Below are 24922 nucleotides of genomic sequence, written 5' to 3'. Positions count from 1 at the left end.
ACGAAACTCCTCCGCCTGATGGCAGAAAAGGTAATTGGATAGAAGACAGGGAGGGATCTTTAATAGTGTCCTGTGCATTTTTGACAAGCATTGATCTTTAAGGAAATTAAATCAATTCAATTTTATTTATAGTATCAAATCATCTCAAGACATCTGCAGACCGAGTAGGTCTAGACCCCACTTTAAAGAAACACAACAACTCCCCCAAGAACTAGGATGAGCAATCAATATGAATCAGCAGAGCAGCATATTCTCTGACCTGTTTGAGGGCCTGCTGGAGGCGGGTTTGCTTTGTGACCGACAGAGCGCACACTGTATCCCAGCGGTTGCTGAGCTCCTGAAGCTGAACTTTGACCCACGCGGTGTCATCGCGGCCGGTATCCATTAGGTCCCGAGCGGAGCGCTTCAGAGCCTGAACACTGCTGGTTCTCTTCCCCAGCTCTTTTTGGAAAGCCTGCAGGTTTAGACATGCGTACTGTGAGACTTAGAACATTCTGTGATATTATCGTCCTCTCATACATATTTATTTTCTGAATGTATTCTCAAACTCATCCCTCTTTTGTTCTTTGAAGGAATCACATTGATTTGTATATGATTGTGTGTTATTTTTGTTTTTTATTTTATGTTATTCCTTTCTTTCCTTTTTTGAAAGTAGGTTAATTGTTCAAGATAGATAAATAAACTAAACTAAGGAGTACAGTTCTGTTTATGCACCTTATGTGAGTCCATGAGGTTGGACACCAGATCCAGATCTCCATTGACAGGCTGGTCTTCAGCCAGCTGGGGCTCTACCCGGTACAACCAGTCCACCAGGGCCTGCAGAGCCTCGGCAAACTGGCCTGAGAACAGCAGAGCCTCCTCCAGTTTGTGTTGTCTGGATGGAGAAAAGACAAGCAGCTGTTATTTATATCCCATCTGAACAAACCCATCTGTTATTAATAGTTTGAGGAAAGCCAGTTTAATTGTCCCCCAATTCTCCTCTTTACCTCTCCACGCTCTTTCCACAGACGGTGTCCCACTTGTCGCGGACCTCTCCCACCAGGTGGTCTAGTTTCTGGGTGTCTGCAGGCAGCTGAGCCTTGTCCCTCATGGCCCGCCCAGACCTCACTGTAGTGTCGTAAACCGGCTGCTTTGACCCCAACGCTTTCTGGAACTCCTGGAGAGGCGAAAATGGAAAGGAAATAAAGCAATTTTTTTTAGATGGTAACACAACTTAATAAAATGTTTTTAGAAATTTAGAAATACAGTGCGTGCATTACAATTGCCTCGCGGTACCTTGTGTTTGGCCAGTTGTACTTTGATCTTGTCCGGCTCGTTGGAGATCTCCAGCTCTGAGTCCAGTCTTTTCTCTGCTTCTTCTAGCCAGTCTGTCAGCTTCCTCCAGGCCTCGTGGAACTGAAGAAAGAGAGTTTCAGTTTGATATTCCACTACAATAAGTATTTGCCAAACTTTTCTTCAGACTTTCAACCTCCAGCTAAATGCCTCCTACTCTTGGTTTTTGTCCAGCCTACTCCCCTATATCACTTTGTGAACCCCAGTTTGGGTACCAATGCACTACGTACATATTCCCTTGCTGAAAGAAGCCAAAATTGATTGAGCTCTTTGCTAAACAATAAAATCAGATATTCCCAATCTGGATTTACGATCATTCAAGGACAAGTAGTTACCTTAAAAGTATCAAATTTCACCAAGAACAACTATCAATGAGTTTAATTGCAGAAGCAGTATAACTTCATATTTCACAATTGCTACCAACCAATAGCAGAGACATTAAAGTCTTAAGTCACATTGACCATACATACATTAATTCTAAATCTCAACTAGTTTTAAAGTTGTCAGTGTATTTACAGTGTACCCTTGGTCCTCAGCATTTCATCACCCTTTAGTATAACCACTTCAGTACCTGTTTGGCACGTTTTCGAGCCTCATCGAGGTGTCTGCCTCGGTCCAGTGACCTCTGGACCAGTTTGTCCCAGCGGGCCTGGACGCTGAGCAGCAGGTTTTTAATAAGAACAACGTCCTGCTTCAGGCTGGCAAAGCGAAGCTGAGAGCCGGCCTTCTCCAGAGCCAGGACCTGCTCTCTGTGGGTGTTCACCTCATTCACAAATACCTGGGCAGACAGACAAAAAAAGGGAAAAATGTAACATCTTAAAGGTATAGTAAGTCATTTTAATGTTGGCAGTTGAGTTTAGATATCAACAGTCTTTGCACAGCATTGCTTACTGCACCACTAACTATGTTTCTAGTAACTGGAGTATGTTCAGTACCTTGTGCTCATCAATCTGAAAGAGGACAGTGTCCAGCATGAGGCTGGGGGGCTGGGCCATGTTCAGGGTCTGCTCAGCCTGGGTCAACCAGTTGATGGTGTCCTGCAGGGAGGTCTGGAAACCTGTTGCCAAGGATACGGCCTCATCCAACTTTGCCTGGAAAAATACGTTTAAAGTTAAAAACACACCAATAAGTCATTGAAAGCCAGAGGTATAATATAAGTGAATAGGATGGAGCAATCAAACATTCTCCTCATGTCAGAGTCTTACCCTGCGGTCTTCCATCTTGGTGTTGAAGCTGGCCCACTTGTTTTGCAGCATGGCCAGGTTCTGCTGGGTCTGGGTGGTACCGGGTCCTGCTTCCTCTCCTCCTCGAGCCAGCAGCATGGACTCCCCTTGATCCAGCAGGCGGTGGTACTGTTCTCCTCGCTGAGTCAGCTGGCTCTGAAGCTCCTGCAGACAGAAACCCCACAAATGTGAATCGATACTCTGGCTAAAAGGTGAGTGAGTTGTTGTGTCTCACTGGTTGGTTGAGAACAATGAAAGCTATTAAAAGATTCATAGTCGCCATATACCAAATGTCTCTCTGTGTGAATAGAAGTGCATGTGTAAGCTAATACTCTGAACATCTGCTCCTTGCATCTAACCCTGGTTAAATTATGAGGGATTTTCAAACTTTTCTTCCTTGCAAGTTTAATACCAAATGAAGCAGACGTGCAAAAGAGACATTAATGGCGAATAAGGTTTACACCTGTATAAAGTCTATGTGTATTGTGGTTGATACTCTGAGCATAGAGATGTAATGTGATTCTCTGTTACCATGTGTTGCTGTAGCTGCTCTCTGGCTGTTTCAGGGAGACCTCCTGTCGGCTTGGCGGCAGACAGCTGGCTCTCCGTCCTCCTCAGCCACTGGAGGAACTCCTCCAACTCGCCATGGAAACCTTCAGCCTACACAGAAACAGGTGGGAGAGAGGGAGAAGCAGGTATAAATTGATTATTTTAACTGCACATTTGGATACCATGAAAATATTGCCAGCATTACAGCTATTATTTTATTCACTACTACTGTTGCTGTTAATACTGCTTTTAATCATAATCCCATTGTATTGGTGTAAAAATACTTCCACCACTACTGCAGCCATGCATACAATATTAAAGCAAAAACTCTCAGTATGACACCTATAAAGTGTTCCAGTGTGTTTCCTTTCTTTATAACAAAGAGATTTACCAGTGTGATTCAACAGGACTAAGATCTACTGAGCAGGAGTCTCTCTTTCTAACTCCACCGTACCTGCTGCAGGGCGGCCTCCAGTAGCTTCTGCCGCTCCTGGCTCTTGAGCAGGAGGCTCTCCCAGCCCTGGTTGAGCTGATCCAGCTGATCCCTCAGGTGGCTGGCCTCGTCGCCAGGAGACGACTCCAGCAGCTCAGCGCCCGCACCGTTCACATTCTCCACAGTTGCATGATGGGATAATACATCATTACGCAAAACCTGGGTCAGAGATGAGGGAGAGATTAGATTTGAATATTAAGATGGAAAACGTAGTACATGCAAGAGATGAACAGACAATTTGGGATGTTAAAATAACATAAGAGGCTAAGATTTCTTGTGTGCGACTCTCCAAAGAAAAGAAAAGAAAAGAAACCACATTAGGGCTTCAGGACATTAATGTTTTTCAAAAGCACAAAGAATCACTGGCGAACAATGTGACAGCAAATTCAGTTAAAGATTCAAACTCTTTTAATAGCTTTGTTTACAATGTCAGCCAAACTAAAAAGAAGAAGTCACAATGAACGGAGACGTACGTGGTGTTTAGCCAGCTCGATTTCAATGGCCTTGGGGTCAGAGCTGACTGGTCGTTGTGTGTCCAGAGTGGTGTGTGTGTGGTTCAGCCAGGCCTGCAGCTCAGACAGGGCATGCTGGAACTGACCCAGGGCCAGCAGGGCAGCCTCAAGCTTGTGCTGTGGTGGAAGAAAGACAGAGGTTTGAGCTTAAAAATAGAAACGCAAATATTTGGACTTTAATGAAAAGCAGCTGTCAAATACATGCAATCCTCCAAAGACCAACAACGTCAACTCCCAAGGGAAACAGAGGGGTGAGAGCAGGAGGTCAGCTACAGAATAATCCCTGTGGTAGTTTTTGTTTCAGTGTGTTACTGAGTGATGTAGATTCTAACTCTTTAGCCACACTGTTGCCATTTATTTGCCTTATTACCTGTCTGTGGGTGATTTTATCCCCCAAGTTTTCCCAGAGGTGTCGGAGCTCGGTCAGTGGCTCCTGGATCATGTCCCTGTCTGTCTGGTCTGACACCTTCTTTAACAGCAGCTCCCCCTGGTGGCACAGCTTCTCCATGTCAATCTGCTGCTGGTAAACCTCCACCTTGTACTGCTGCTCAGGGTGAATGAAGGGACAGGAGGAGAGAAGGGAAGTGCTTTGTTAGTTCTTGATACATATCTGACCCTAGGTTCTATCTAAAAATTAAACTAAAAAAAATTGAAAAATCTGAACATTAAGCATCAACTGTATTTGGCTTAGGAACATGTTACAGCAAATCCAGCAATGAAAGCAAAACTTTCCACCAAAGAGAATTGTCATTGACCCTGAGATATTTAACTACTTAAATTACTAACAACAATAGTAGAGATCATAAAAGAGATTATGTAAAGACTGATTTTGTGTGTAAAATGTACTCATGAATGAGTAATTTGTTCAAAATTAAGGAGTAAAAAGATTAGATTCTTGCCAACCTTGAGCTCTTCAATCTGCTGTTTGACAGTTCCCAGATCAGTTCCCACAGTTGACATGTCACACAGCTTGATCACTGCGTTGTCCAGGTAGTCAAACATAGACTGGAAATGATACCAAAAAAATAGTTCACATCAACAGCATCACACTTACTACATATTACTATGAAATGTTTTGATTTGAAGTTGGTGCCAAGACAAAACTAAAACACTAGCTCAGTGAGGTATGATTTGGCCCAGTTAACTATAGACTAACTATGATGCACAAACCTGCAGTGCGTCCTGATACTGCACAGACGCTGTCATGGCTTCCTCCAGTCTCTCCATCCTCTCTCTCCACGTGCGGTTCAGACCCTCCCAGGCAGCATTCATCTGGGAGGAAGACAGAGGAATATGTTAATGGGACAACATGTAGTAGAGCTCTACAAATCAAATAAAACATGTTTATTTTTTCAGAAGAAAATAATGTCTTTTATCACAAGAACACGGAATTGATTTCTCACCTCATCAATGGTCTTCTTGACTTCAGGTTTCTCAGTTTCTCCACAGGCAAAGATAAGGTCAGCTCCGAGGGTCCTGACAAACTCCAGCTCCTCCCTCAGACCATCCGTCTCCGCCTTAATGGCCTGGTGGAAGGATAGAGAGACATTGTATGGAGAACAGACATTTCTGCCAGAATCTCGTCTAATAGCTCTTCTGTTTGTCCGCCTACTGTTTATCGCTATTAACTCCCTCCTTTATGGTCCTACTTACCTCAGCAGCCTCAATCTGTTGTTTGATGAGTGAGGGGTCCACGCCAGGGTCCTCCAGCTCTTTCACGATATCTTGGGAGTCTCTGAGCGTGCTCAGTAGCGCCGCCACGTCGGCCCAGAACTTCCCGGCCAGGTCCAAGACGTCGTTCAGTTTCCCCTCCCTCTCCTCGGCCCGCTGCCGGATCTCATCCCACAGAGAGCGCAGGCGCAGGAGGCGGGTACGCACGGCTGGAGGGGAGAGCAGTCAGAGTTTAAACAGGCTGGTAGAGAGAAGTTGGTGGCATCTCACTGGGCATACTGCAAAAGTAAACTTCTTGGTCAATCTGTGTGTAATATAAAGAAGTAATAATGTTTTCTTTGTTTGAATTTTGCCTAGTGTCCAGAACTGGTAAGTCCAGTCTCTCATCGGCCCACTCCCACTATTGCTGCACACTGAGGCCTTTCATTTTCATGAAGCGTGGAAGGTTGGAGGATATGAAAGCACAAAGCTATTTGTATGGCAATATAACAAAGTCGTGTATGTGTGTGTGTGTGTTTTGTCTCACCACGTGGTGGCGTTGGAAGAATTATGCAGAGCTTTACTGCTGAATCTGTTTCATTTCAGGATTTGACAACGTCTTCCCGCTGGCTTTGTGCCAGCCAAACAGTGATTTACGTTCATTACAGAAGCCAGTTATGTGTACCTCTCCGTTGTGACCCACTCCAATTTCTGATGTCTGTTTTGTTTGATTGTGTAATTTTTTGATCCAGGTATAGCCAGTGTTTTCAATTAGAAATGAAAAAGCAACTATCATAGGCACACTCTCAATGTACAACAAGAGTTGGCCGCACTGTTTAGTTATTTTGCTGTTTAGTTGGAAGCCATTTCCCCCTTTAACTGCTGGCACATGTACAGCAGCTCAACAGTACAAAAACTGTGAATCTAAAAATGAATTAAAAAAAAAGAAGAAGCATACTCTTCTTAATTTAATAACTAAGAATATTCATGTTTGTGTAAAGCCCCTGTTTAACACATGGATGGTATGTCAGTTTAAATGTTATTCCTGTCATTCCCTGTCAGACACATCCCCACCACTCACCATGAGCCGCAGGATCGTCGTGAGCAGCTCGACCGATGAGCTCCTCTCCTCGGGCGCAGAGGGCGGAGAAGCTTGGCAACAGTTTGTCCAGCTCCAGCCCCTGGGCTCGGTGTTCTGCCAGCTGCTCCCTGATCTTCTCCACCTCCGCGGCCACCGGAGGAGGCTGCCGCAGCCGCTGGACCGCCCCCTCCAGGGTCTCCAACAAGGGGTCCATCTTGTCGTGAAACTGCAGACGGAAAGAGTTGAAAGAAAGCACTATGAGGAGGAGGAGAGAGTGTATTGAGGGGGCTGGGTTAGGGTTTTTGATAGCTGGGTGACATTTTGAAAGTGGGAAAATACTGAGATATGTGGGTGGTCAGCCATCTGTGGCAGACTGCATTCACTTTTTAAAAATACATTTTACATCAGATTTCAACAGGGGGTGTACAACAGCCGTACAGTTCTTATACAGCATTAAATATCTCAGTGTTGCACCTTCAGCATGTCATCCAGGTTGTATAACAAAGCTGGTCTTGATCTACCACACAAGAGGGAGCCCCTAAGCACAAAGTTCAGTCCAGAGACATAGACTAGAGAGCAAAGACAATTTCTAGTGAGTTGATGGGCTTTTTTTGGCATCTGAGGGAAATCAAAATTGCTTGATCTATACATCACACAACAAATCACATATAGACACAAGGGAGAGATTTTTGTGATATACAAAAGGACAATTTCAATGACGTAAATCAAGCCTAGTCTGAGACTAAAACAATCGTTACTGGAAAGCATGTCTCAGTTTAAGACCAGGCATAATTCAAGTCTACTAACCTACACATTTCCTAACAGATTTAATTCAGTTTTATTGTCACTCAGGGGTTGGCTGACACATGGTTTGGACCATTATGTAGAGCATGAATTTAATTATTATTATGAGTTATTTGTTAATTTATTTGTACATTTCTTTGATGTTTTGTTTTGTTTATTTTCAATATGTCTGAAATTAATTTCTTCATTCATTGGAAATCTTGATCTGCAGTTTTATCGTTATCAGTAACAAGGTTGTCAGTAACAGACAACCTTTACCATTTAATATAAACTGACTGCTAAAATTATTTAACATAATTGAATTTATCTAGCAAGATTAGTGCTTGATTAGTATATATACTAATATAAGTATAAGTATAGATTCATACTTCAGTCAACCAAAGCATGTGGTGTAACCGCAGCCTGAGTGCCAGTTGGATGTTGTCAGTGGTCTTACCTCTACCAGCTGCAGTGAGCAGTGAGGATGGAGAAAATGATGGTGGGGGGGCAACACACACAGCACATCCATAATGAACGAGGAATGGGATGGTGGAGGGTTGCAAATGTGAGGGGTGGACACGATGAGGGAGATTAAGGTTAAGTTTATAAGTTGAGGGAGGAGAGACAAGGAGGCGGGTGGTTTAAGATGGAGTGAGGGATGAGGAGAGTGTGGAAGTGCAGGGAAGAGGAAGAGGGAGCGATACATGGGTTGGTTTGATGGGGGTGGAGGGTGGAGAAACAATACAATGAGTTAAATCAGAGACATGCACACAGTACAAACTGTCAGGCAATATCAACTGCAGCAACACTCATTCTGTCACACAGGTGATTCAATGATGTGTCACTAGGTGAAGTGCAAAAAGAAAAAGTAAAATATCAATAAAGAAAACTAGAACTAAAAAGAGAAAAGTCAAAATGATACATTTTGTCTAAGCAATAGTCTTATTATGATGAAATGTGTGTATTAGCTCTTGATAATAATATACTGTACAAACATTTTAAAAACTAAAATAAACAAAACACAAAGTAAGGAAATAAGACCAGAAAACAGAAACTCAAAATAAAACTTGTCTTTCACTGAACTCATGACTTTGCGCGGTAAATCCTAAATATCATTTAGTTTTGAGCAGCAAACACAGACATAAGCAAACACATAGACAGATGCCATGCTGCTTTGTAATCATCTAACAAGCTGTAAACAGACCAAACACTTGTTTGTCCTCTGTGACGCACCTGTGAAGACTGGGACACTGCCTCGTCTAGGGTTGCCGCGCGACCTTTGACCACCTCTTTGATGGCCAGGTAGCGTCTCTCGGCCTCCGAGTAACGTTGGGTTAACGTTGCCCCCTCCTGGAGGCTGAGCTCAGCCAGCTGGGGTCCAATCTTCAGCAGCTTGTCGATGTGGGGCTTGTGCTCTGCGATAGACTCCCTGATCAGCTGGAGAGGCAGTGAAGGATAGAGGGGGAGGGGGTAAATACACATTTACGTTGGAAGAAAGAGAAAATATTTGATATCTTCTCTTACTCTCATCTGGTCCTGTTGGAGTCGGAGAGCGTCCGTGTCGATGGCTGGCGGTGGCAGCTGGGAGATGAGGGTTTCAGTCTCGCCCAACCATGGCTCCAGTTCCTCGTAGGTCTCCCAGAACCGAGCAACCAAAACCTGGGCCTGCTCCAGGTCTGAGAACCGCTCACTGTGGCTCTGACTCACTGCATCATAACGAGCACTGAGAGAATCCGTCTTCACCTGAAGAAGAAGAAAGTGATGACTAGTCAGTTTAGCATTGTGTCCCTCACTTCCCATTCTCACTCAAACCATCCCTTTCACATTATTAATTTACACAAAAAGTAAATTTCTCCTGCTCTGTCTCTTTCTCTTAATTCAGTGACTCACTATCAGTGCGTCCTTCTGGGAATCGCTGCAGGTTTCCAGGATGTCGTCTCTGGTGCTGAGCAGCTGATCCACAGTGTCTTTGTGTCGGATGATATCGATGTTGAAGGCCCTCTGCACTTGCATTTGGGCCACCGTCACGTCAGGCTCCAGGCTCAGGGGCCCCAGAGACTTCAATTTACGCTCCGTCTCCCCGACCCAGGCCAGCTCTGCATCCACTGCCTCCTCATACTAAAAGGAGGAGTGAGCATTTAGAAGGTGTACATGGCCACTGTAAACTAGACAAATCTAATGGAAAGTTAGCTCTACATTCATCTTTGCACATAGCTGCAACTGCATGCGGTACCTGTTGTGACCTCTGGATGGCAGCTTGTACCAGCTGCACACGCTGAGTGATGGTTTCATCAGACTGGCGGTAGCGCTGGTTGGCATCGGCGACCAGGCGGTCCAGGCCCTCGCGGGCTCGCCACGGCACCAGATCCAGCAGGGCGCTGCCCACCTCGTTCACCGTGTCCAACACCAGACGCTTCTCTGCCGACACTTTCTTCAGCTCCTTCAAAAGGGAAAGACGAGTTTAACAAAGCAAAAGATGCAATCAAGTGGAAACGTATGCTTAAATATGGGTAAATAAAAACTCGAAAAAAGCTGAAATGAACTTGACTAAACGGCATCCAGTGCATCCCAATGTTGTTTCTGCTGCCGGGGGTTGCGCTACTTGTGTGTGTGGTAAACTGAAAGCATTTTAAATTCTAAACAACTGAACATGTCATTGTAGAATGAAAAGACTGGAAACAGGGAACAAATTAAATGACAATATTCTTCAGTAGCTTTTACAAACTGTTCTAAGAAATCAATGTTACTATGGTAACTCAGCTGTGGGCGGGTTATTATTGGAACGGCTGAAAATGTCATTACATACAGGAGCTGTCATCAAATCAGTTTATTTTTTTTTCTATTTTAAGAAAAGTCATCTTTCCAAAGAAGTTTGTAAAATGTTAATGATTAAGTCTGTACAATTTTACCAACTACACTAAATAAAGTTAAATAACTGCTCCATCAATCATTTTGTAAAGCAGCAGTCACTGAAACAAAACCAAAAAATGCCAAAGAAGATCTGCATCTCTGATCAATAAAAAACAACTCCTCCTTTATAACACAAAACCAGGAAATGTGTGTGTACAGGGCAACGGATGCATAGATAGATGTTGATTCTTATCCTGTTGTTCCGAACATTCCATTAAAACCAAGTGACTCACAGCCAGAGTTAATGTTGTATCAGGAAGCAATGAGTGATATGAAATAGTCATATACAACATCACATGTACCCACTGTACATTTACTGCTGTAATTAAACTGCCTGCAAAAACTAAATGTTTAAATAGGGAATTATATAAAGAGAGAAGTGAGCTGCTGCATGGATTCTGGTTTCATGTGTTTCAATTCATGTGTTTTTACAGTGTCCTTTATAAAAAAAAAAGAATCTAATTTCTTATAAGAAAATAAATAAATAAATGGATATCTATCTTATACTCCATCTACCTTCTGTCTTTCCTGGTAGGCGGGCGTGGCGTCGGGCTCCATATTATTAAGCTCCGCCTCCACACTGTCCAGCCACTGGTTGATGTCGTCGTGGGTGCTGGCAAATCGTGTGGCCAGCTGCAGGGCCTGCTCCAGGGTGCGGAGGGCCTTGCTGCTGCCGGCTGTCATCTCAGCGTAGCGAGACTTGATGCCGTCCAGCTTCTCCTGGATCAGGAGAACTTCCTCACCTGCAGGAGGACACACCGGTCTGGTCAAACACTGTCCTGAGGCTTTCCTAAATCCGTATCCATAAATCAGTCTGCATCCATATTTTTGAGAATGTTGCACTTGTTTACTGTGGACTCACAGATTCCTTGTATGTGCAAACTTACAAATCCACTTTTGGGGTCTTAATCCCTTTATTATCTATAATATCTATTACTAATATAATTCACCATTACAAATATGTTCTGCAAAATCTCACCGTACCCTCATGTTGACATTTCTGCATACCTCTCATAGCCACATTTGTGTAAAAAAAGTGTATTCATAAGGTAGGCCAACCTGTTAGGTCAGTCAGCATGGGTAATATCATGAGATGCGAGACACAAACCAGATGCTAATGTCTGGTTCAACGCTGATAAAACAAATGTGTGCTTTGGAGATGATGACACCAGCCAGACACCTTCCAGGACAAATTGGAAAATGACCAAGGGTAACCGTTTAACCATTGTGTTTAACATCACATGTCATGACACAGAAAAAAAGCCAGTTAGGAAAAGCTAAAGAAAATTAGGAGTCTGAAATTACCTGTGGTCTGTTTTAGTAAAGCCTGCCCATTCTTGATGGCCTGATCCACGGTCTTCTTCCTGCTCACAATCTCTTCATTTAGAGACTGAAGGAAGGAAGGAAGGAAGGAAGAAGGCAAAAGTTAACCTGTGATAGATAAAACAAATTGTTCTCTTTGGCTCAAGCTTTGACTTAAGAGTGTTAACAGTGTGCATCCTTTATTTAACTGTTCAATCAAGTTTAAATAATAAAACTACACCAGTGTGTTAGTACTAACGATGCAAAAGCTAATATAAAAAATGTAATGAAATAAATTATTATGTAAATTCACTCATGATCCAAGTCCCACAGTCTGTGTTCCTGATTCAGGGACTGTATATATCATGTCATACATGGATATTTTATTGGTATATTTTTTTATTTAAGGAGCCTTTACTTGATTAAAAATAAGATTGCAATTCTACATGTATCCTGAAACCCTTTGCCTAATACATTTACTAACTACTGTTCTCATGTTTTGGAAGGAATAACCAATTTGGCATTCAGTGTGTTGATGAAGTCGTACCAGAGTGTGTTTGTGCTGCTCGGCCAGCAGCTGATGCTGGTAGCTCTGGACAGAGACCTGACCCAGCCTCTGAGCCACCTCTGCCAGCCAGTTCAGCACCTCTACCTCCTCCTCCCCAAACAGCTGAGCGTTAGCCAGCGCCTGCTCCAGCATGCCCGCCCGCCTGGAGCACCATTCAGTGAGTTCAGAGTGAACTGACCTGACCGCCCCCACGCGCTCGCTTAACCAATCACGGTCGGCTGCGCAGCTGAGCGGGGTCAGCGATTGGCTTATGGACTCGAGGTGGTCAACCTCGGCTTCACGTGAGGACACGTCCTCTTGAACCGCCTGGGAGGTGTGTGTGTGTGAGTATTTGTGTGTGTTTGTGTTTGAGGGGAGGGTGAAGGATAGTGAGAAACAACAGAAAAACAAATGGATAAAAACTCAAAATATGAGCATGCAAATGACAAATCATGAGTCAACAGGAAATCATAAACATAAATGAATGAATGAGTAGAACAACTTAAAGAACAGACACAACTGAAAAATAAAAAAAAATTAACTTAGCATGACCAAAGCAAGAAATAGACTTGTATGTTTGGGTGCTTTTGTGGATTTTTTGCCTTGTGCTTGCAGCATCTTGAGTTACACTGGATTAGATTAAGTGCCGGAGCATTTTTTATCATGACTGCTGACTGCATGTGTGTTTGCTCTTATGAATCATTCTCTATGTAACTTGTCAGTTCAAACAGTGACTAACAATACTTAAAGGTAATTAAGTAAGACATTGAGTATTTTCCTGAGTGGAACAAGTGTGAATCTATTAAATTGACAATAAGCCTTGTACGGCCTACCCCTCAATCTGTGAATTTTTTTTAAATGTGATTAGATGTATGTTTGCATTTTTCACCTTTTTGCTTAGAGGACCCCAAAAAAAGAAATATTCTCATATATTCTCGCAGGGATTCTGCTCATTGGCATACCTAAATATCAACCTTTGTGACTTTTTTATGAGGTGAGGGTCTGTAGAACAAAGGGGGCCAAACAGTACCTTGTGCTTGACAATCTGCTGGGTGATCTTGGCTGTCTGGGTTCCCATGGGCTCAGCGGAGCTCAGGCGTCTCTCCGTGGCACTCAGCCATTCTCCCAGAGGCTCCACGGCTTCGTGGAACTGAAGAGCCAAAACCTGCAGCTCCTCCAACTGCCTCTGCCTAAAGGACAGGAGGGGAAGAAGAGATGAGGAGGAGCTTTTATTGCTATTTTATTGCTTTCACTGAATTTGTTGTTCAACTCATTTGATTTTTTTTTGTGTCACACAGCTGTCAACTTTTATTACAAACACAGTTTATGAAACGCTCATGACATTTTTATGATACATTATTAAATTTCAAAATAATTTTATACACAGATAAAATGTAATACAAAATGCGTTTAAGACAGAGAGAGGGAAGGAGGTTGTTGCAAAGCGGTGAGAAAACAGATCGTGTCTGTCTTTTTGTGTGTGTCAACCGAAGCATCAAACGGCGTGCATATAAAGAAATCAGTAGTGTGTGGGTGTGTGGGTGCACACACTTACAGTATTTATGTTGTTAGTGTTCATACTAGACAGTGTAATACATTCCAGAGACATCCTGCCTAACAGAAAGTTGTCAGGCATGAATGTTTTACAACAATTATATAAATATGACACAACTTAACATGAGATCATCTGGGATATCAACCCTCTTCACTGTGCTTTGCGTGTGTGTACACGTTTCCCCCTAAAGAGTAATTTCTTTCCCCGGTGAACATAAGAGCTGATGAAATTACTCGCAGACCACAAAAACCAAAAGTAATAATACTATTCAACAGAGCCACAAGCAGATGAAACAAGAAAACAGAAAATCACCACAAGATAACATGCTGTTGAGGAACACCAACAATTGCTTTCCCAAACCATGTATTTTTGCTTTCTGTGATATTATCTGCATTGACTCTTCGAAGGATAAAATGGAAAGGATTGATCATTTTGAAGTGTAAACAATCATCGAGAGATATAGAACTGACATCTCAAGAAAGTCAGGAGTATCTAGAAGGGCCAGGATGACCATAAGAGAGCAGTATAATATCTTGGTATTGATTGCTACAGGGACACTACGTTTTTTTTCTGCTTATTCCATGGGGAATTTAGAGATCAAAGAGCTTATACTCAGATCCTTCCCACCCTAAAGCCCCCCAGTGTACCGTAGAGGAGTCTTACCGGCCGCTGGCCTTGTCCAGCAGGTCAGTCCATCTCTCTGCCAGACACTGAAGCTGGGTCTGAATCTTCTCTCGGTCCTGAGTGTCCGCTGTGGCTGCGATCCTCTCTCCCTCAGCGCTGATCATCTCCACTGTCGGCCGGCGGTCATCTAACAATCTCTGGAGCAGCTGAAGAGAAAGAGACGCAGTTATTGGTACAAATGAATGTATTGCAGTTATCGGTACAAATCATTCCTAAGAGGGTTCTCTTTACAGCGGCAATTAAGATCGACCATGGGCCAGTTTTTATCAGCGCTGTTCACTGGGGTCGCCAACGTTGAACAGGTTCAATGTTTGCTTATTTATTTTGATTCATTTAAGAATAAAAATAAAATGCCTTTAATGTATCTGGAGAGGAATGGGAAAATTAATCATTTTCCCACAACAGAATAGGTTTCCCATTTTTACCAAAATCTATACTTAAACTTTTAAAAACATTACCAGCCTTTTGTTTTAGAGGAAATCTAACACAAAGCTCATGAATTACAAGCTCTTTAAGAATGTGTCAATGTTTCATCAAAGGACTCAGGTTAGCTGATATCTATATGCATTATTAAACATTTAATGAGGGTGAGTGTTACTTTACTAAAAGGTAGATACAGAACAAACTTGTATTCACTTAACTAGGGATCCAACTGTTCTAAGATCAGAAACCAACAAACAAAATGAAAGTTACTTCCTTCCTGCTTAGATAGACGCTTCTCCGTCTGCTTTGAACCAACAGCTTGCAGTTGAGCCCCTGGAATGCACTTCTTTACAGTTTACGCTCTCTTTCTCAGCCAAACAGTGACACCACTCTTTGTCACGGATGTAAACACGTGATTGATCGCTGGTCAAGACCGCAGCACACTTATGTGCACAAACACAGGAAGTGTATGTTGGATAAACAGGGAAAAACTCTGTGTGTGTGTGTGTGTGTGTGTGTGTGTGTGTTGTGTGTGTGTGTGTGGGTGTGTCTCTGAAAGAAAAAATACCATCCACCAGGATGTGTGTGTGTGTGTGTGTGTGTGTGTGTGTGTGTGTGTGTGTGTGTGTGTTTATGCCAGTCTGACTGGCAACTGGGGCCGTTTGGACGCCAGGCAGACGGATCATTGACTGTGTGCATGCGTGTGTGCATGTGTGCGTTTGTTTGTCATTCAAATATCTATTGTTTGTGATTAAAGGACACTGAGGACATCTGAATGTCAATAATGTCTCAAATAAACCCGTCTGATAAATGAAAGAACTGTTTTTTTACAATGTTTAAAAAAGAAATTAATAACTAAATAATCCAGAAAAATTTTAAGAAAAAATTAAAATCCACAGACAGAAGTTGGCAGGATACTCTGTATGTGGGTGGCAGGAGCTTACAACTATGTTTGATGATCACCGCTTCAAATCCCAAAATGAAAAATCTGAGCAGACCCTTAATGAAAATCACTTTTCATCAAAATGTACTCTTGATGACTTAAAGCAAGACAATGCTGTCTGCTGTTTTAAGCTTTAAATCTCTCAGTTCTGGTTTGATTTTTGGAAAATTATGAACATTTCTTACCAACTTGTGTTCTTACATGTGAACAGAGGGTTTTGTTTTAATGCGCTTCCACCTTCTCCTACCTTTTGTTCTTGGATCTGGGCCTTGACTACGCGGTACTCGGCAGATGGGGGCTTTTGATTGGCCACCAGCTCCTCTGTGTCGCTCAGCCAGCTTAGCAGAGGCTCGAGAGCATCCTGAAATTTCCCACAATGCAACAGGGCCTCCTGCAACTGGGCAATCCGCTCTGCCACCTGAGGACAGAAAACGACAGAGTTGAGGAAGAAAGTCAATATAATATACTGTGTAATAAACAAGTCAATAGAAGTCATAGAGTGGAGTCGTACCCGCTTGTTGAGTGAGTTCCATTGAAGGTTGGTGGTCTCCAGGTCGTGCTCCAGTGCCTGGGTGTCGGTGTGTTTGGCGGCGCTCTGGATCAGACCCTGACCCACTGCATTGACGTGCTGCAGCTTTGGTTGAATGCTGTCCACCTGCTCTCTCTCCACGGCCTGGAAGAGGAAGCCAGGAAATGGTTAGAATTGATGTGTTGAATATGTAAGCAAGGAAAGATGGCCTTAGTTTAAATTTGAAAGCAGTAGTCTAAAAAAATACACTGAACATTTATTCTGCGTGACGACAAATGGAAGTAAACTTTACCACATAATGGACCTTTACATAGGAGCGACTGGATATTAGGAGAGGAAAGAGACACAGGGATGTGCAGAGATAAGAAAGGAATAGGAGACAGGAAGGGAACAGGAGAAATGAGGGTGGAGGGAGGAGAAAAAAGAGGAGGGGGAGAATAGGATTATGGGGATTAGAGGGTTAGGCAAGTAAGGGGCTGGCTGGAAAAGGCTGAGTCGACAACACACACATTGCAGAGTACACTAACACACGTGCATGGGTGCACACAACCTTCACTTAATCACACACAAGCAGACACTCAGACCAACACACACACACACACACACACACACACACACACACACACACACACACACACACACACACACACACACACACACACCAAACACACACACACACACACACACACACACACACACACACACACACACACACACGTCACAGTGGAGGGCTGGAGCCATCTTGTGATGACAATAGAGGCAGCCACCCGACACTAAAGACAACCAGACTTGACTTCTCTGGCTCAAAAAAGACGAAGCAACAGCCAATACAGCCCGCCCGTCATCCCAAATCTGGGCCACTACTGTATCCAAACACATCAGCACAGTACGGGTTCTCAAAGTTAGGACCAAGGTCCCATTTTGGGTCATTGGGAAGATTCTAGAAGTCCCAAACAATTACGTGTATAAGATTCTCACAGTCAATAAAGTCTTTAAAAGCATTTATCATGCAAAAGTGCCCGATGTCCACTGGTTAGAGCTTCGCAAATTAGTCAATTGTTAAATATTTGAATTTATAAGAATTTGTTGCTCATCTCTATTTTATACCGTTGTAAATTGAATATTGTTGTTTTTGAAAATGGTGACTGGACAAGAGAAAAGTTTTATTTCTTGTCAAACTAAAGACTAAAAGACTCATTCATCAATTAAGGAATTATTTGATAATGAAAGTAATCATTAGTTGCAGGCCTAAAACATTACGAGGAAACTTAATCAAATTCATAGCCCCCCCACCCAATGCTCATTTACAAAACTGTACAACTTTCATCATTTAGATTTTTCATTTCCTAATTTGGAAAACATCCCTGACCTATAAAGTCTTGTCCCTGCCTGATTTGTAAATGTTGTCTTTTGAAAGGGGTAAACAGTCTGGTTTTTCCTGCTGTTGGTTTTACTGTGGAGGAAAACAACCCAAAACCAAACAGCTAATGAAATAAGTGGAAAAAAATACATTCAGCTGACTTCCTGAAAACAATTCTGTTATACGCAACAATTCACAAAACCATTTTTACAGTTTCACCAGTAAACCACTACAGATTTAATTCCTTTCATAATCCTGACATATTCTGAGGGTCCGAAGCAGTAGTGTGGGTGGGTGTGTGTGCATGCGTGTGTGTGTGTGGGAGGGGGGGGCTTGAAGTCCTGACATCAAAGCCCACAGGGGGAGAATTAGGCCTGGTGGTTTATAATGCTGTGGCAGCCAAACCCCAGTGGCCACACAAAGAGAAGGGGACACACACACACACACACACACACACACACACACACACACACACACACACACACACACACACACACACACACACACACACACACACACACACACACACACACACACACACACACACACACACACACACACACACACACACACAGTTAAAGAGAGGGAAAATGTAGGTTTGGGTTTCAGTGAAATACCACTATGGCCTGGAAGAAGCTACAACATTTGTGGGTGTCAAATAATAATTAACCACTGCACACTACTGAACCTAATACTACGGATATGAAAGAATCTGAACAACAAATGTTTTTCCTCCCGTTTGTACCACTACATTTAAAAGATGCACTTGTGACGCAATATTTTTTTTTTTTCTTGAAATAAATCACTCCCGCGACCTTCAGTAATCAGCCAGCTATCAGACTGCAAACAGCGGCGGATGTGAACATTCTCACCACAAAATGAAAGCGAAACACACATGCATGGGTAAAAAAGATGGGTCTCTCTGCATACTAGTACAGGTATATGGAAGAATGTGAGACATCACTGAGTTTCCACTGTGATGATTCTTGGATGATTTCAAATTAAAAAGGCAAGATCAAGCCAACCAACCAAACAAGGCTAAATTAAAAAAAGGTTTGTGATTTGCCTCTGCATTCCTCAGCCATTAAAAGCTGTCAAAGCCTTAAATTGGAGATTTATGACGTGTTGAGGATGTTTACGGACACAGTACTGAGTTGGTGTATTAGATCAGCTGGAAGGGTCATAATCAAAGAGTTTACAGGTTTCTGCTCATCTGGTTTAAATATGGCATCAAACTACAGGTTCTCTATGCCAGGGCTTTGTGTGTGTGTGTGTGTGTGTGTGTGTGTGTGTGTGTGTGTGTGTGTGTGTAGTTCCAAATCTGTGCCCGTATTGTCCAAGTGTGTATAATTCTGTGCGTAATTATGTGCAGTGGATAGCGTTTCACATTTATGAATTTCAGTGCACTATTAAATTAATGAGTAGTGTGTGGTGTGTGTGTGTGTGTGTGTTGTGTGTGTGTGTGTGTGTGGGGTGTGTGTGTGTGGTGTGTGTGTGTTCCTATCCAGTTTGGACGCAGCTGTGTTTGTGTGATGGGCGTCATAGCTGCTTGGAACAGGAAGTCTGTCGGCCAGAACAACAATGACTTGTACCATGACCTGCTCACCCTAACCTTATCCTTGGATGTGTGTGTGTGTGTGTGTGTGTGTGTGTGTGTGTGTGTGTGTGTGTGGTGTGTGTGTGTGTTTGGTGGTGTGTTAGTGTGTGTATGTGTGTGTATGTGTGTGTGGTGTGTGTGTCAGAGATAGAAGGGGACAGAAAAGGAAAAAACAGGGAAAGTACACCCATTCATCATCTAAACATACACTGGAATGTATATTAACATGTTATAGGTCCTGTGTGCCGACATGTCTGTCCATTCTACCTCCTCGCTTTCATCTGTTGCTCTCTCTGTGTTTTCTCGCTTTCTGTCTCTATTCCAGCCGTCCTCTCTGCTCTTTCTGCCCATCGCCAGCTCTAAGTGGTTAACTCCACTAAACCAGAGCTCTGGAAAATGTCCCACATACTTGTCATTCTTCCCCCACCTCAGCCAGCACGCGGCAACACCAACTCTTAACTGAGCTCACTGAAGTTATTACCACCGTACTTGTCATCATTCTGCCGACAACTTCTCCTCTTCCTCTCCTCTTCCTCTCATCACTCATTTCTCTACCTCTTCTCTTCTGCTCCCCCTACCACAGCTGCCTCTTCTTTTCCCTCATCCTCTCCTTTTTCCTACGCAGTCTCTCCATCTGGACCACACTGGCCTTCTCACTTCAGCCGCAGTTCAGTGTGGACAGGCGATAAAAAACACTGGGATGAAAAGTACATCTGACTAAAGCTGGGCAGGTGGACACTGACTAAATACAGTCTGCATGCATTTGTCTCCTCAAATGGACATCAGTTTAAGAGGCTGTGGAAGAGAGGAGGAGGAAAGAATTTACTGTTGTTCGGTCTTGTTTATCAAATAAACTGCAGGAATTTGAAAGAATACAGATTTTTTGTCTGGTTCTTGGTGAGTTTTACGCTTTGACAATTTCATAAAAACATTTACAGAACAGCATTCAAAAACACAGGTGAGGTGAGTGAGGAAAAGCGGCTGGACCAGAGCGTAACACCTAACTCAAAAGTGGAGCTGTAACAATTAATCAATTGACGTAAAATTAATCTGCAACTATTTTTTATAACCGATAAATTGTTTTAGACATTTTTCGAACAAGAATTCCAAACATTTGCGGGGCAAAGCTTCTCAGATGTCATGATTTCCTATTTAATTATTGTAGTATTTTACTATTGTCTTGGGTTCTGGGATATTATAGCAACCCCCTTTCCTTATTTTCTGACATTTAATAGACAAAGTAATTAATGGCTTAACAGAGAATAGGATTGATAGATGAAATCATTATGAAAACAATCCTTAGTTGCAGCCCGTTAGTTTAAAACTTTTCCTCCACAACATTACGTATTCATGACTAAATAAACAAAGTTAAAGTAAAAAAACAACAACATTCTTGTATTGTTTATTAAGAGTGTAAAAATGCCCATTTTATGAAAATAAAATTACTTTTTCTGGGATTTGGGGTGTTATTTGTGTCTCTGGTGCTTTCACACGTTTACAATTTTGAAAAAAAACATCCATGCTGTTTTGACTGAGATTCAGGTTCTGAATGTCCTCTGCCTTCAGTCTCCGGGTGAGCTTTTCAAAATCTGCACGGCTTTCTACGTCACTAGCCGAGACGAGGTGGGTAACTGTAGCACACGCTAGCGCTAGCATGCTAGCTTGTTCGCAATGGCAAAACACTCCTACAACACACACTAGTTCAACATAATCTCCAAAAGAACTACTTTCAAGTTTCTGTTCTGCAGGTATTCCACAAGTGTCCCTCAGCTAATCCTGCCTTGTTCTGACCAATGTTGGAGAAAGAGTTATCTAGCTGATGTGATCATTACCTAGCTACTGAGCATGTGCAACTCCCAACAAAGATAGTAGAGAAGTGAAATGTTTCACTCTGTAGCTAAAACGGAGATCTAAACACACCGGGTGAAAAGAGGATCTGCAGCAATGTGCAACACAACAAAAATATGGTGTTTTTTAAACCATGTAAACCTATTCTGGTACAACCTCAAAATACAATTATGAACCTTAAAATGAGCATAACATGGGCGCATTAACACTCAAAAACTGATGTATCTGGACTGTGTGGGTGTGGTTTGATAAGATTGTGATTGATCAGAAAAGTATGTGACATCACTTCTTTCAACTGAACCACGCCTATTTAAAAGGAGTGAGAAGAGCACAGACAAAAGCAAAATAACCAAATCCTTTTCTGTGAGCAGACAGTGTGAGTGTATGTCTCCTGTACATGAACGTGTGTGTTTTTGTATGTGTGTGTGTGTCTGTTGGTGCTCTATATTTAGCTGTCATCTGTCAAGCCAATAACGCAGAAGGGAGGAATAGCTATGTCGATGGAGTGTGTCGGAAACGTCATTCTAGGACAATCAATTTCTTAATCGAGACAAATGAGGAACATGTCGCTCCTAACAGAACAACGCAGATAATTACAAGTGACAGCACATAGAAATACATGCCACTTCTGACAAAAATATAAAAAAATAAGGAAGAAAATATGCTGAGCATCCAGAACTAAGTATCTCGGAGGAATTGAGAGTTTCCCAAATTGTTATCAAAGCTTTGAAGTAGTTCTCTGAAGCTGCGTCCTCTCCTTTCATCTTTCTCTCCCTTCATAACTGAATTCCATAACTATGTGACCATGAATAGAGCTGGTAATCATACGGAAAAACCTGTGCATCTTTACTGATGCCTCTAAAGCTACACACTACACAGTAGAACCAAAGAGACCGCTATGCAACACATGCAGAAGAAAGACAGAAACTGTTTCTCCTAAAAAGCAACATGGCAGCCAGTAACAGCACTTCTATCACTTTGCTTTTCCATCACACAGCCACGCCTCCCTCCCTCTCACTTTATTCCTGCCTCAGCCTTCGTCTCGCACTCTCTTCCTGTCTTTCAACCCCTCACCCTTCCTCGCACTCCCTCCTTCCTCTTTTAATGGAACAAGGAATGACGGGAGGAAGGAAAGGGTAGAAATCTGTTTCCAAACTATTGTCGATGGGGGGGGGGAAACTATTTTGCCAGAAAGGCTTTGTTTTAAGCTCCGGATTAACCGATCTGAGACACAGGGATGAAAGGAGTTAATGGGCTAATAAATCCCATTTGAAACCAGTGTTGCTTGTTTGAACATCAACAAACATACAAATATGATGCAAATGTGGCGTGCATTCAAATCATGTTGGCTCAAACCTTACAATCCTCTTTTTCTTCCCCTTTATTGTCCCACCAGCTTTTCTCTTCTTCACTTTCCGGAATAGGATTGTTTTGATCACACTTGTACTACTTTTTAGGCGCCGACAGAATAGCCTCTAATATAGCATATCGAAAAATGCCTCTTCATTCAATACCCAATTTCAATATCTAAGGAGTAAATCTCATCAGCGTCAGTGAGCCAGTAAGCATGCAGCATGCTTCCATCAAGGTCTAAGAAGGTTTGTGATTGGCTGTCTAAAGTTACACGTCTAGGAAGGGGGCAGGAAAAACTGTTACGCACAGAGAATGGGCTCATGTAGTAGGAGCTGAAAAATAAATAAAACAATTTGTGCCGTAATGTGTAATGTTGTAATTTGTTTTTGTTTTATAAAATCAGTCTCGAAAAAAAAAGTATTGTTTAGGAACCGGTGCCAAAGTCACGGTATTGGTATCCAGCCTTGGATCACACACACATCCTTTTCCTTAGTAGAAAACGTCTCACATCTATTCAAGTCATCAGTGTTATTTCCATATTTTTTGGGAATGTTTGTGCTGCTAATCAGCTCCCTGTGAGACAGGCAAAGAGTTTATATATATATATATATATATATATATATATTACATACACACACACACACACACACACACACACACACACACACACACACACACACACACACTGTATATATAATTCGTAAGAGCCGTGTTGTCTCACTGCAAAATTTGTAAAATCATTGAAAATACGCTTCAAATATTTGATCTCCTTTTTACATTTTGAGGACATCTACATTCAATTCCAGTGGGAGATCAATGTGTTCCCGCATTTGCTTTCATGCGTTTTTGTGTTCCTGAACACGTCCCCCTCCTTCTCTCCCTCCGTCTTTCGCAGGTTTATCCCGGAGGCGGTTGTTCAGAACCAGAATTATCACATCAATCAAAATATAAATGTATGAGCCGCAGACCTGAAGCCACCTCGTTCTCTCTATCCCTGTGTTTCTCCCTTTCTCTCTTTGCTTCAACATCTTTTGCTCAATGCCTCATTTTTTATCCAGCCACTTGTTCCTTCTATTGCATCTTGTATTGAAAATGATTTGGAAACTGCAGATTTCATAAACTTACAGTTGGTCTTTTTTTTTTACTGCCTCAGAGATATTTTCAAAACTAATGTCATAACCAATAATAAGATATACAACTGGCAAAAAACAGTGTGTATCCAGTAAAACAAGTTATGCAACCAGTTTGGACTACATACAAACTCTGTTCTGTATTCATCCAGGTGGCCATGCAGCTTAAAAAAAGCTGTCACTGCGTGGCAGAAATAAGTAATATTTGTATGTGATATGCCTTGAAACAATGGATTTCAATTAATATAATTTAAGGATTTTTGAGGACCCTTTAAATCTTGTATCTTGTAATTGGCTTTGAATGAAACATGTAATTTCTGCCATTTTTCTAAATCTGCGTATAAGCTGCGTATCAGTCTGTCTGTGCGTTCCCTCGCCCCACTTTTTCAAACAGCATGAAAAGCCAGTCCATCTGTCTGTCTGTCTGTCGTCTGGGACACACACACACACACACACACACACACACACAACACACACACACACACACACACACACACACACACACACACACACACACACACACAGCCTTAAAATGAGCTCCATATTAATCCAAAGACCTTCTGCTTGTGTGTGCCTGCCAGCGTAGCTCTCTTATCATTGTACCAAAGCCTCATGCAGCGCTAAAAGGTGCTCCTCTGTGCAAACAATAGCTTCCTCCACCCAACCTCCCTGTTGCCTGTCACAACTCTTTTTGTGTCTGCTTCTTTGTCTTCTTAAACTCAGTGCGCATATCTGTCTCAAAACTGTCAATTTTCAATGAATTTCTATCAGTAATTTAACACGAAAATGGCCTGCTGTTGTTGGTTTTGCATCAGAGCAGACAATTAAAGTGGGGTGGAAGATAAAAAGACAGAAGAAATGAAAGCAAAAAAAATATAGATGTGAGAAATAAGAAATCAAAAAGGCCAACAGAGATGTAAGGGAAAGAGTGACAGGTCGGGGTACAACACACAAAACAGAGAGCGAAAAACAGGACCGTCAACAGGCCACAGAGTCCAGAGTTCCAGTGTTAGCCCCGACACATTCTTATCACATATCTAAGTTTATATTCCCCAGACAACTACTTGTGTTGCCATGTTGGCAGAGGCAGCTCCCCTCACAGAGCGCCACAGTATTTA

At 42.4% G+C, this 24922-nt stretch overlaps 1 protein-coding gene across 1 annotated transcript in view; it reads right to left on the bottom strand.

Moving 5' to 3' along the window:
* Positions 1-211: 211 nt before the first annotated feature.
* macf1a (microtubule actin crosslinking factor 1a) overlaps positions 212-24922 on the bottom strand; it is a 213792-nt gene continuing 189081 nt past the window's right edge. The window contains 28 exon segments of the mRNA XM_032536093.1: positions 212-454; positions 715-874; positions 987-1156; positions 1276-1395; positions 1904-2110; positions 2268-2423; positions 2538-2720; positions 3087-3215; positions 3559-3756; positions 4071-4226; positions 4480-4653; positions 5013-5114; positions 5280-5381; positions 5513-5635; positions 5763-5989; positions 6841-7066; positions 8081-8089; positions 8857-9060; positions 9148-9366; positions 9514-9741; positions 9857-10063; positions 11050-11276; positions 11839-11923; positions 12383-12709; positions 13413-13572; positions 14601-14767; positions 16235-16405; positions 16499-16660. Of these exon segments, the coding sequence (XP_032391984.1) occupies positions 212-454; positions 715-874; positions 987-1156; positions 1276-1395; positions 1904-2110; positions 2268-2423; positions 2538-2720; positions 3087-3215; positions 3559-3756; positions 4071-4226; positions 4480-4653; positions 5013-5114; positions 5280-5381; positions 5513-5635; positions 5763-5989; positions 6841-7066; positions 8081-8089; positions 8857-9060; positions 9148-9366; positions 9514-9741; positions 9857-10063; positions 11050-11276; positions 11839-11923; positions 12383-12709; positions 13413-13572; positions 14601-14767; positions 16235-16405; positions 16499-16660 (4842 nt within the window).

Source organism: Etheostoma spectabile, chromosome 14 (genome assembly GCF_008692095.1).
Source record: "Etheostoma spectabile isolate EspeVRDwgs_2016 chromosome 14, UIUC_Espe_1.0, whole genome shotgun sequence".
Lineage (NCBI taxonomy): Eukaryota > Metazoa > Chordata > Actinopteri > Perciformes > Percidae > Etheostoma > Etheostoma spectabile.
This window is presented reverse-complemented; position numbering and strand designations above follow the sequence as displayed.